This window comes from Thrips palmi, unplaced genomic scaffold (assembly GCF_012932325.1).
Source record: "Thrips palmi isolate BJ-2018 unplaced genomic scaffold, TpBJ-2018v1 HiC_scaffold_12, whole genome shotgun sequence".
Classification (NCBI taxonomy): Eukaryota; Metazoa; Arthropoda; class Insecta; order Thysanoptera; family Thripidae; genus Thrips; species Thrips palmi.
This window is the reverse complement of record NW_023144623.1, coordinates 10,622,913-10,634,652: the sequence shown is the minus strand read 5'-3', so window position 1 is coordinate 10,634,652 and position 11,740 is coordinate 10,622,913. Positions and strand designations below refer to the sequence as shown.

The window sequence follows — 11,740 nt, the reverse complement described above, 5'->3', positions numbered from 1 at the left end:
GCCATTTTGAGATTCGAGAGAGACTATCGAAATGAAAATCGAACTTCTTCGATGTGTCAAAGGCGTTTGACAGTGTTGTTTGTTGTTGAAACTTACAAAACTCCCTCTTATTTACGTAATGTAGATTTGAGGGGGGCGGGAAGTAATACTGTAATTCAGCTTGACATTCGATTTAGAAGTCATGAAAAACATTAGATATTGTAAATCAAGGACTAGGTATGTTTTGATTCCAGGAGATACTTCTGGAGTTAGGTTAACGAGATGTATGGGATGGTTTCACTAAAATGTAAACAATAAATTTCTTCAATGATGTCATCATCTGAAACAGAAGCCAGACTTACCTTTAAACTTTATCACTTTTTTCAGGATATCCGACTATGGAGCCCAAGGATTCACTTCAATCGTTGATTATGGAGAACGATATCACCGAGTCTAATGCAGTGGTTGGCGTAACTCATAAACCCATCATGAAGGGTGGCCCAAGTTTGTCCCAGGAGCCAACAATTTTTAGCAGGGACTTAAAAAATGATAGCTGTTCTATTGTCGCCTTTGAAATGCAAAACTATGGCAACTCAAATATTGCAGAGGGCTCGTCATTAAAAGTTATTAATTTATCAGACTTCATACCAACTGTATGTGAGGATGGCTCTTATCAGACAGTGCTTGTGTCTCAATCAAATTCGAATCTCATTGAAACAAGTCAAACTGCACCTCAGCAGTCTCAAATATTGCTTCTGGCTTCTGAGCCTGTGCTAAGCAGTCCTGTTCAAGATGGTTTGCGCACTGAGACAATACAGGAAAAGATTTTAGAGAATCAGAAATATTTTGGCATTTGTAGAATATGTGCAAATGAAATACTGGAGGGCCTTCCACTGTTCCATAACCAGGGGTTGACTTTGGAAATTATCGAGAAAATTCATCGCTGTCTTCCTATAAAGGTGCTTCGGCTGTTTTTGTGTTGAGTATTAAAATTAAACCTTTGAGGGCTATAAAATCTAATATGAATTTATGCTTCAACTCTTCAAGGTTTCAGTCAATGATGGCTTTCCACAGCATGTTTGTGATGAGTGTGTCTCAAAACTTGATATAGCTGATGATCTGTTCAAACTGAGTATTGTAGGAAATGCTAAACTTCAAGCTATGAACAACAGTTGGGTGAGTAAGGTTGCTCTCAGGGGCAATATTATGAACAAAAGGTATTTTTTAAGGTCATACACATCTTTTTATTGCTTTCTTCAAATTTTGGGTTAAAATTTGCAGACTCAGCATGTCAAGAAAGAAAACATCCCCAATGAAATGGGTGACAAAAACCCTGATGGAATAGTTTCAAGTGAAGAGATGGTAGTACAGGGAACAGAACAAACAAGCACTGAAATTGTACCACAAGAAAATGCAGAAATATCGAATGTGGAAATAATGCCACAGAGAGATACTGATATACCCCAAAGCATTGAAATGATCCAAGAAAGTTTAGTCTTGAGCAAAAATATTAAAATAATATCTCAAGGAAATTCTGAAGCATCACAAAGTTTTGAAATGGGTCCTCCGAAAGAAGAACAAATGGAAGAGCCTTTTGAGGCTGTAGTTGATGTTGATGATCAGAGTATGATTGATTCTCCTCAGTTGCCAAACACAAATCGTGAAAAAAGGTACTGTTTCAAATGTCCAGCCAATATCTTGATGGTTTCAAATCATTGTAGCCATGTTGTACCATAAAATTTCCATCATAATATATTTTTTTTTAGGGAGTGGCATTGTAATGATTGTGGCTTTGTAGCTTTGAGTCAGTCCTCACTAAAGCTACACATTGAAGCCCAACACAATGAATGCTCAAGTGAAGTAAAGCACAAGCATCCATCAGAAGAAAAGTTGTTTTCATGTGAATTTTGTGATAAAAACTTTCAGACTGAAGTAAAATGGAAGAGGCATGTTCTGTCTCATACCAAGTTACCAATGCAGGAGAGAGACAGTGGTGAAAAATGTACTAAGTGTGGTGAAGAATTTTTTAGTGTGAAAGAATTACAGAGACATTTAAAAGATGTCCATAATCTGAAACCAGATCGTAAATATGAATGTGACATATGTGGTAGATGCTATGGTAATGCAAGTGGTAAGTTTATTATTAATACAGAAATAAAAGAAATAAATGTTTGAGCAGCTAACCACAGATTTGCATAAAGTAACTTCTTGATAATTATCAGGCCTTAATATACATCGAGCAACTCATTCAAATGAAACTCCTTACCTATGTGATATTTGTGGGAAAAGTTTCAAGCATAGAGCAAATTTGCGATGCCACAAAAGATCTCATGGCAATGAAACACATCGCCATGCCTGTGATATCTGCCCCAAATTGTTCCCTTCTAAGTAAGTACTTCTGTCAGTGCCCCAATTGTGATTTCATTTGTGGTTTTCTGACCTAATCTCCACTTTTAGTTCTTTATCTTCTTATTTTTCTTTCTAATCTCATTGATTTCCAGGTTTCATTTAAATGAGCATAGAAATGTACATTTAAATATTACTCCATATTCTTGTACAGTCTGTGATAAAAAGTTCCACCGTCGAATACAGTTAAGACAGCACAAAACCGTGCACAATAGCGGTAGTACATTCGAATGCCCCCAATGTGGAGCAGGCTTTAATCGCAGGGGTAACATGACACAACATATGAAGCGCCACTCAAATGAGCGAAAATTTTCTTGCAAGGTATTAATACTTTCTGTTTTATGAATATTCTAATCTATTACCTTCCCTAATATATTTGTTTTTAACTTTGATAGGTTTGTAAACAGTCATTTGAAACTTTAAGTGAGGTGGTGCAACACCGTCGCGAGCACACAGTTCAAGAAATCAAAGATAACTCTGAGGAGAAGAAACAGTTAACGTGCAGTCAGTGCCCCAAAATATTTTCAACCTCCAAGGGCCTAGAGGAGCATACAAAAACACATTCAAATATTAGCTTCGAATGTGAAGTAAGTTAAATTACAAAATGGTCGAAGATTTCTAATGAAACTGAATGATTGATTGATTCTTTTCCTTCTTTTCCTAGCTTTGCAACAAGCAATTATCAAACCGCAGGACTTTAGAATATCACATTCGCTCTTTTCATACTCAGGAGCGCCCATTCTCATGTCAATTTTGCTCTATGTCATTTCTATCCCGTGAGGCTTGTACCGTTCATGAACGGCTCCACACTGGAGAGAAGCCTTATACTTGTCGGGAGTGCAACATGAGCTTCCGCTGCTCTAGCAATTTAGCTCAACATTTGGGGGTAAGGAAATATAGTCTGGTACAATGTACTTGCTTCAGTTCTTTATCACCCTTGTCTAATGCACATTCATTTTTCACAGACTCACAATGATGATCGTCCTTGGGCCTGTGATCAATGCCCCAAACGCTTCAAGAGAAATGGTATTTTACTAGTGCATATGCGCACTCACACTGGGGAAAAACCCTTCTGCTGTGACATTTGTGGTCGCAGGTTTACCCAAAAGAATGACATGCTAAAACACCAACAGACTCACACAACCAATCAAAATTTTGTATGTGGTGAATGTCATTGGCCTTTCTACACTCGCAAAGAATTAAATAAACATAGACGAACGCACCACGTAATATCTAGAGCTGTGAAAACTACAAATAGTGAACCAAAACTTCCATCCCAATCTCAGGTAAATATTTTAACAGTCTGCCTTTATAACTGCTAAGGTCATTTTCTGTGTTTGAAAATTTACTGAATTTATTCTCAATTAATTTTTACAGGCTCTTGTGATCTCTGATAATATGATCAATTTTCCAATCACAATCCTGGAAGGAAGTGATGTAGTTGTTCACCAGATTGAAGATTTAAGGCACGCTCAAATACTGGAAATTGATCCTCTGCTCCAAGGTGTTGTTCCAGATTCCCAGATTCTCACAATTCAGTCAGCAAGTAATTCAACAGACCCTCAATTAACTTCATTTGCCAGTGGGAGTGGGACCACTTTGTCTGTAATTCCCTCATGTTCTCAGCAGAACTGGTAGGAAAGTTATAGTTCTAGCTTAAACTCCTTTGGTTTGTTTATTTGTCATTTCAAGCTCATTCTCAACCATTGAAAATTCAGTTCTTTAAAATTTAGGTGTAGGGATGCTGCAAAAACTGTATGTAGTGTATACCCATTTACTTTTCTTTTTTCTTTGTAGGGTGGGTTGTTAATAAAATGAATTCATGTTTCTACTATATTGGTCTCAAGTGTTTATTATTATGTTTTACCATGCAATATCACAAAGTTCACAAATCACAGATTTTGTCAGTCAACTTTTCAATATTAATTTCTAGATGCTAGTACTCCAGTGTTCAGTACAACCACTGAGGGAGTAGCAACAAAGTTGCCATATGTTTCAACAGGCACATTATACTCTGGCACAGTTGACACTGAGGCCACTGAAGAATGCTGCCCTGTAAGTAAAATAAGTTGTTCTCTGGGTGCATGTGTTTCCGAGATGGCGCCAGAAGAAAGTAGTGCATTTTGTGATGGAGCAGATTGCAATGAACCGGCTGGATGATGCTTAGCTTGATGCCGAGTTAGATCCCGTTTAACCCGGAAGGCCACACCACAGTGACATGCATATGCCTTGTCATTTGAATGTGTTAGACGATGTTTGTGCAGATCATTGCTTTGTGCAAAGCCCCGAGAACAAATGTTGCATACATATGGTTTTTCTCCAGTGTGAGTGCGAAGATGTGGTACAAGATGTGCGCGTCGTTTAAACTGCTTATCACAATAGGTACATCTGCAGGAAAAAATAATTTGGGGAATTAAGTGGTTTAATTAAATACTTTCAAATTTAAACAAAAAACAAGAATACTAATGTACTTACTTGTGGGGGCGGTCTTCACTATGAATCAATCGATGAATATGAAGATTCGAAAGGGATGTAAATGATTTGTTGCAAATGCTGCATGTATAAGGACGCTCTCCTGTGTGTGACCGCCTATGGTCATCACGAGCAACCTTTGTGGAATATTCTTTGTCGCAAATGTCACATTTGAAAGCCTTCACACCTCCATGAGTTATTTTCATGTGTCTTAAAAGACCCTACAGTATAAATTCAAATGCAGGTATGTTACTCAAAATTAAAACCTACAACAAAAGTTAAAATTTGGAAAATGTTTGTTCTTACCCCTGCATTAGACAGCACTTTCCCGCAAATGGAACAAATTGTTGACTTAATTTGTTTGCCTTCTCCATCACTGTGAATGTTAGCCATGTGCTGTCGCAAACTACTTTTAGTGGACAGCTGTTTTCCACATATTTCACATTGGCAAGGTTGCTGGCTTGGCTTCAACTTAACTGTATTCTCTGAAGAACAAGGAGTTTTCTCTGAAGAGCAAGGAGTTTTCTCTGAAGAACAAGGAGTTTTCTCTGAAGATTTGCCTGTACTAATGTGCACAAAAGTATGCTGGCGGAGATTCTTACTCCACTTAAATGCCTTGCCGCAAATATCACACATATATGGTCTTCTTTCAGTATGACTCACTTCATGAGTGTGCAAAGCAGTTATCTGAAAAGAAACATGTAAAAAAAATACATAATTGTATGAAGTTCAATGCATGAGTAGCAACCAAGGAAAATCATTCTGGTGTACCTTGTGGAAACATTTTCCACAAGTACTGCACTTGTAAGGTTTGTCGCCATTGTGAAGTCTGAGATGATCTCGAAGTCTTGACTTGATTTTAAAAATTTTACCACATAATTGACAAGGGTATGTTGGCAGACAACTTGGATCTTGATGAGTTCTCATATGCTGAATCAATGAGTTTCTCATTTTGAAACATTTTCCACATTGATTGCACACATGACTTTTCACATTAGTATGAGACAGGTGATGAATTTGGAGGGTGTGGTTTCTGTTAGGAAAAAGGAGAATGATACATTAGAAGTAAAACCAAGAACAAAAAGTAGATTATGAAAATATAATTCCACTTATGGCTGACCTGGCAAATGATTTACCACAAAAGGTGCATTGGAAAGGCCTTGCCAGTTCTTCCTCAGAATGAGTTGACCGATGCTTCCCTAAGAGAGTATTATTTCCAAATGCCATACCACAAATCACACATTTAAAAGCTCGAGATCTCTCCTCGTCTGTATGTTTTAAGCGGTGCTCCATAACTGCAGATTTTGTCACAAAGCCTTTGCCACAAATGTGACACCTGAAACGATACAATGTACACAACTTTATTGATTTTAAATTGTGAATGGAAGATAAAGAGGAAGTTCACTTACTTAAAAGTTTTTAATGATGGCTTTAATGCATGACTCCAAAGGTGCACACTCAACTTGCTTCTAGTATTGAACTGCTGTCCACAAGTTTTACATTCATGCCTGAAAGGCTCTACTCCTTCTGCATGCAATCGTTGATGCATAGATAAACGTTCTTCTGTAGTGCACATAATCCCACATTGCTTACAAAGATGGGCCTGGTACAAATTTTAAATGTAAAGCAAGACACAATCAAAGAATTTCATATTTTTGGCATCTATTTTAATTTTTTTAAATGTCAATTGAGCACTTACTTTTCTATTACTCTGATTTCTTTGCAGTCTCTCAACTTCAGTTTCATGTGAAGCGTAATGCGAATGTAGGCTGCTGATTGAAACTTCAGGTATTGAACAAAATTTGCAAATGAATGTTGTCGGCGGATTTGAATCAGACATATGAGATTTTTCATGAGAAAGCAGCAAAATTGGATTGGCAATGAACTTCTTGCAGTGAAAACAAACTTGAGATGGATCTCCAATTTTGTTTTGTTCTTCCAGAGTGCTCAAAGATGGTGGATCCAGAAACTCAGGATGCACATCTGACAAATAAATGAATTTGAATAAAATCCCATACCCTACAATAAATTAGTTTACAACTAGGGGCATGTCATTACCTTCAAAATCATCTCCATGACAAGGTGCTGAATCATAGTAGTCCCTTTCTTCCATTGGATATGATGTTGCTGCACATTGATTAATATCCTTGACACCTACTTGAATCTCAGGCTCTTTGAAGGTAGTTTCAATAACACCAATTTTAGTTGGAGCTCTTCTGAGACATGTTGGACGAAGGACTGATACCATAGTGCTTTTACTAGGTTCTTTTAATACTTCTGAATGTCGATGTTCTCTAATAACTCCAGATTCTACAATTTCTATTTTAGAATTTACTAAATGAGGCCTATCTGTGTTGTCTGATGATAATACAGATGGCCGTACGGATTCATTCCTTACTAACACACTTTTTAACCTGGTGCAATTTGTTTCTTGGTATGTGGTGTCATTTCTGCTACCAACTGATTGAATGGCAGATCTAAAAATAAACCAAATTGTCATTGTCATGCCAGGAATACATATATAGTGCAATTTTTTCCATGGATAAAATGCAATTTCAAGGACTTACACTCGGTGTGGAGCTTCTGAGATGGAGTTTTCTCTCTCAGCTGGTAAAGGCGGAGGCCTTCCTGAATCCATGTCAAATGATGCATCTTTCTTTCCTTTGAGAGTAGAACCTTGTCTGAATATCTTTTTACCCTATAAGAGATTTAACAAGGCATTTAGAATTTTAATTATTAAAATATGTCTTATTATTGCAATAGCACTTACAATGACACTCTTCTTGCTGTTGAACTTTGTCTCATCCTGGGAGGACTTGTCATCACCATCATTCTCTGTCTGTGTGCTCACATGCGCAACATGCTGTTCACTGTGTGTATGTATGGGGGAAGATGAAAATTTCTCATGTACAATGTGAGAAATCACATTATTGGTGAATTCTGTTGGAACACTAGATGCTAAGCCTGAACTGATCGAACTATTAAATGTTTGTTCAAATGTCTCCTCTTGAGGCAAAGAGTAGTGACGCATCCCATTCAACAGTTCTGTTGATGGCTGCAGTTCCTGAATGCACGAAGTTGAAGTTGATTGATCTAAATGAGCATGAGGTATAGTAGTAGTGACCTCCAAGTACGGTGGGTTTTGTGAAATTTTTGGGAAAGTCAAAGTAGCATGATGGCTGGGTAAGGAATGTGCGTGAGCAGAGTTTGGTGAGATGAGGACTGAGCTGTGCCTGTTTGGTACCTGAAAAATCACAAAACAGTCAGAGGAGAATGTCTTAACTGCTAGTTGCAACCATTTGATGAGAATGGTACATAATTTTATGAATTACTCAACCTGATTTTTAGTGCCAAGCATGGTCTGAAATTTGAGATCTGCCTCTTGGCATGCCAGAAATAGGTTGTGCCATGACTGAATTGTTGTGACACAGTTGAAACAGGATTGCACCGGCAAAATATCATTCCTATCAACCTGGTAATATTTTGTTCGAATTATAATAATGCTTATACTTACAATTTGGCAGATCCTCAAAAAAATTTAAACCAATTAGCAAACCTGTATGGGAAGATGCATGTGAATCTTGAGGTCAAGACGATCGTGGCTTTCACCATCAAATATAGGCATCAGAAAATCACTGGGGGCTCCACAGATCCTGCACAGCTGTCCCAAGTTAATGTAGTCATCAGTCCAGCTATTTCGTTCCTCTTCATACCGATAAGTCGTAGGGACTCTAGAATCCACAGGTTCCATGTTCCACTTTCTAGAGAGGGGTGTTAAAAATATGCAGATCTGTCGCAATTTTAAGGTTGTCAGTGAGCCATTACCTGATAGAGAAAACGAAGAAACAGCCAAAAAAATTACGACGACAGATTTAACTAAATGCGAAAAAAGTAAATATACATTTTCTGGATTTATATATAACATGTAAACAAAGCATATAACCTTACAATGGCAGACGATATTGGGTATAGCAAGAGGATGTAAATTAGCATCACTCTTGATCTAAGCTACTGTTCAATACGTAATAAGCTTCAATTCCAAAAAAAACCTATCCGTTCACCGAAGACCTCACTTAACAAGGGTTTTACTAGGTAAATGAGTAATATGGTGCTTAAAGTTCTTTTTGACAGCCCCACTCTCTTCCCCCTCTCTCTTCTCTCCCCCACTTCCTGTTTTCTGTAAATAGTAGTAGGCTGCAACGCTGCAACGTAACGTTGTGAATTTCCCAATGGGCTTACGACTAAAAATATTTTCGGCCATGGACCTTTATTTTATTGTTTGCTAATTTATATTTTTTTTGTCCAGAAATTCAATCTATGCGAAGGGGAAATCAGCCCCAGGAAATCTTCACGTCCGAATATGTATGTTTAGGTTTCTAGTGTTGGCACTTTTGAAGCTCCCGGTTTTTCTCTCCAGTTCAAATTTTGTTGTTGTCAAAAATCGTTTCACCGACCGTGCGTGCTGCGTGCAGTTTTTATTTTTTTACTGTTTGGTTGCGAAGCCAACAATTGAGAAAACATGGACGTTGATTCTTGGAATCGAATGCGTAATAATTTAGCTCACCTGTTTATTCGTGATGGTGATTCAAACGCCAATCATGAAACGAATGGATCAGACATGGAGGATTCAGAGGTTAGTCTTTTTATGATTCGTTTTAATTGTCGAGAACACCTGTTGATCTGTTTTAAATTTCATTCAGAAAATGGAGTGATCAAGTCTGTGATTTTAATTCCTGAATTCTCGCACCCTCAGGACTCAGTTCCCTCCTCATTATTGAGTCTTCCAACGTTCCGTGCACTGAAGGAAATCAGTGATAGAAAGCAGGAAATTGTAACTCTTGAGAATGAGCTGCATCTTAAACGTTTTATCAAAGGATTTGATAAAGTTCAGACTGTTGTGTGTGAGTATTGTTTTGTTGAAGACATGTTGCTGCCTCCTCTTCCATTTGGAATCTAATATGTATTTTTTCCGCAGATGATGGATTGGAGCTATGGAATCAGGTTGCGACATGTTTAGAGTTCTTGCACTCTTCTAGTCTTACTATACAGCAAGCGTTGAAGGACCCCATGGCTGAAGATGCTCTGCCTCTGCCTCACCACTTGCACAGGTGCTAGTCACAACTTTAATACCAGACTTACAAAATTGCAGCAATATGCAAATTTCATCATAACTTTATGTTTTTGACTCTCCAGTAAAGCAATTCAAACTGTAGAAGACTGTCTTTGGATAATCCAGCAACGAGGATGGCAACCTATGGCTTTCGAAGTTGATTGGGACAATCTAGTCATGAAATTGGTGAGTAGTGTTGTTTCACGTTTTAGATTTAGATATCTCATTTTTAGGGAATATATATTATATTATAACCGTTTTTAAATCTTTACAGCAACAAGAAGTGAGCAACATAACAATATCATCTAAAATGTCAGAAAAGCATCTGAATGAAGTCATATCTTTAAAAAGTAAACTGGATACATTCCTGAGAAATCTTCCTTCTTTTAAAAGGATTTAAGGTACTTTGCTATTAACATTATTTTGTAAGATGTTTATTAAATTTTATATGGTGTATAAGCTTACAGTATTGTTTGGCATCTCCAAATTCCCCTTTGTCGGGTCATCTCACTCTACCGTTGAAATCAGATGGCACTGGTTTGTGTGCGCTTGTGATCTTGCAAGACTTGCCTGAGTCTGAACTCAAGGCTTAGAGGGAGGGGGTAGCATTTACGGTATTTACCGCCTCTCTCGTCCACCCTCCACCCCTGCACTGCCTGAAACATTTATGCCCCGCCTGCACCCCAACCCGTTCGTCTTTTCAGCCGTGACGCTCCCACGGGGATCGGAACCCGGGCAGGTCCACCCGCAGCCGGCTGCTGTACGATGCAGTACCAGCAGTACGCTGCTGCTGCTGCCAGTGCTGCCGGCCCGGCGCCGCGGCGCCGCCCCCTCGGCAGGCCCACGAGGCTACGAGGTAGGTGTAGGCCCACGCACCAAGACCCGCTGAGTGCTGCGGTGCTGTGTGCGGCTGTGCGGCGGCAAGTCCGGCCCGGCCGCGCCATGAGGCCGTGCGGGCGCCGCCCCCTCCCCCTGCGCCGCCTCCCCGTCCGCCCCCAGCCCCTAGCCCCCAGCAGGGCCCGGCCCGGCCACGCCCCCCGCCGTCCCTGCTACGCGCCGCCGCCGCGCCGCCTCCCATCTCGTGGTGCCTCGCCGCACCGCGCCGCCGCGCCGCGCCTCCTCAGTGCGGCTCTGACCGTGGCGCCGAGGGTACGGTCGCGTTGCGTCGCGTCGCGCCGCGTCGTTCCGCGCCGCTCGCCGAGTGGCTGCTTGGCCTGGCGTAGCCTGGCGGCGCCGCGCCGCTCTGCTAACCCTTTGGGAGGCCGCGCGCGCCTGCCCGCGTGCGCGCGTGAGTGCGTTTGTGAGATTGCGTGCAGTGGTGCCAGTGCAGTGCACAAAATTTGGATACCTCTCTTCAGTCGGCGCCGCCTCAGCCGCTGCTGGTTAGTTTAGTCAACTCAGCTCCCCCCTGTTCGGCTGGCCGCTCTTGGCCCAGCCCCCCGAGCAGCGGACTCGAAATTGTGTGTGTGTGAGCGCGCGCGTCTGTGTGAGAGTGTTGGGGGGTCCTTGTCACCCCCTCTCTCGGGGCGCTGCTGGGGCTGCTGGGCGCGGAGGACCAGTGGTCTCGACGGCCCCGGCATGGGCCCGGCCTGGGCCCGGCCCGTCGCAGAGGCAGAGCATCGAGCATCGCAGAGCCTCCTCGCCAGGCCCGCAGCCGCCACGCTCCGCCACGCTGCGGAGTAAACAATCTGTGTTTAGGCCCCGGCAACTTGGACCGTCCGCCGTCCGCCCTCGCCTCCTCCCGTCCCGTCCCCCCGCCGCGTGCTGGCCGTG

General features: G+C 41.0%; 3 protein-coding genes across 5 annotated transcripts; 2 read left to right on the top strand and 1 right to left on the bottom strand.

Annotated features, from left to right (window-relative positions):
• The first annotated feature begins 43 nt into the window (after positions 1-43).
• LOC117640058 (zinc finger protein 271-like) lies at positions 44-4,219 on the top strand. 2 transcript variants are annotated; one of them, XM_034376279.1, is made up of 11 exons: positions 44-216; positions 367-938; positions 1,027-1,155; positions 1,261-1,649; positions 1,746-2,110; positions 2,202-2,367; positions 2,481-2,706; positions 2,781-2,972; positions 3,050-3,271; positions 3,351-3,671; positions 3,763-4,219. In XM_034376279.1, the coding sequence occupies exons 2-11, from the start codon at positions 378-380 to the stop codon at positions 4,021-4,023; spliced, it is 2,832 nt and encodes a 943-aa protein (XP_034232170.1). In that variant the 5' UTR covers positions 44-216; positions 367-377; the 3' UTR covers positions 4,024-4,219. The 2 variants fall into 2 exon arrangements, with proteins under 2 accessions (XP_034232170.1, XP_034232171.1); XM_034376280.1 differs by having other exon boundaries at positions 44-286.
• Positions 4,211-9,037, bottom strand: LOC117640056 (zinc finger protein 569-like). 2 transcript variants are annotated; one of them, XM_034376276.1, is made up of 13 exons: positions 8,801-9,037; positions 8,414-8,682; positions 8,195-8,329; positions 7,628-8,101; positions 7,425-7,555; positions 6,916-7,334; positions 6,557-6,840; positions 6,267-6,460; positions 5,978-6,193; positions 5,629-5,890; positions 5,164-5,544; positions 4,861-5,078; positions 4,211-4,773 (listed from the first exon to the last, which is right to left on the bottom strand). In XM_034376276.1, exons 2-13 carry the CDS (start codon positions 8,606-8,608, stop codon positions 4,308-4,310), a joined length of 3,375 nt encoding a protein of 1,124 aa, XP_034232167.1. In that variant the 5' UTR covers positions 8,609-8,682; positions 8,801-9,037; the 3' UTR covers positions 4,211-4,307. The 2 variants fall into 2 exon arrangements, with proteins under 2 accessions (XP_034232167.1, XP_034232165.1); XM_034376274.1 differs by having other exon boundaries at positions 8,806-9,037.
• A 220-nt stretch (positions 9,038-9,257) lies between these two features.
• LOC117640063 lies at positions 9,258-10,431 on the top strand. Its single transcript, XM_034376288.1, has 5 exons — positions 9,258-9,490; positions 9,611-9,758; positions 9,833-9,965; positions 10,051-10,153; positions 10,242-10,431. The coding sequence occupies exons 1-5, from the start codon at positions 9,377-9,379 to the stop codon at positions 10,365-10,367; spliced, it is 624 nt and encodes a 207-aa protein (XP_034232179.1). The 5' UTR covers positions 9,258-9,376; the 3' UTR covers positions 10,368-10,431.
• The last annotated feature ends 1,309 nt before the right edge of the window (positions 10,432-11,740 follow it).

Coding starts and splice junctions, on each gene's coding strand:
- LOC117640056 (XM_034376276.1), bottom strand. CDS start 8,608: ATGGAACCTGTGGATTCTAGAGTCCCTACGACTTATCGGTATGAAGAG. Junction 7,556..7,627: donor ACAGCAAGAAGAGTGTCATT/GTAAGTGCTATT, acceptor AATCTCTTATAG/GGTAAAAAGATATTCAGACA. Junction 5,891..5,977: donor TGTGGTAAATCATTTGCCAG/GTCAGCCATAAG, acceptor TTTTCCTAACAG/AAACCACACCCTCCAAATTC.
- LOC117640058 (XM_034376279.1), top strand. CDS start 378: ATGGAGCCCAAGGATTCACTTCAATCGTTGATTATGGAGAACGATATC. Junction 2,111..2,201: donor ATGCTATGGTAATGCAAGTG/GTAAGTTTATTA, acceptor GATAATTATCAG/GCCTTAATATACATCGAGCA. Junction 2,368..2,480: donor CCCAAATTGTTCCCTTCTAA/GTAAGTACTTCT, acceptor ATTGATTTCCAG/GTTTCATTTAAATGAGCATA.
- LOC117640063 (XM_034376288.1), top strand. CDS start 9,377: ATGGACGTTGATTCTTGGAATCGAATGCGTAATAATTTAGCTCACCTG. Junction 9,759..9,832: donor TAAAGTTCAGACTGTTGTGT/GTGAGTATTGTT, acceptor TTTTTTCCGCAG/ATGATGGATTGGAGCTATGG. Junction 9,966..10,050: donor CTGCCTCACCACTTGCACAG/GTGCTAGTCACA, acceptor TTGACTCTCCAG/TAAAGCAATTCAAACTGTAG.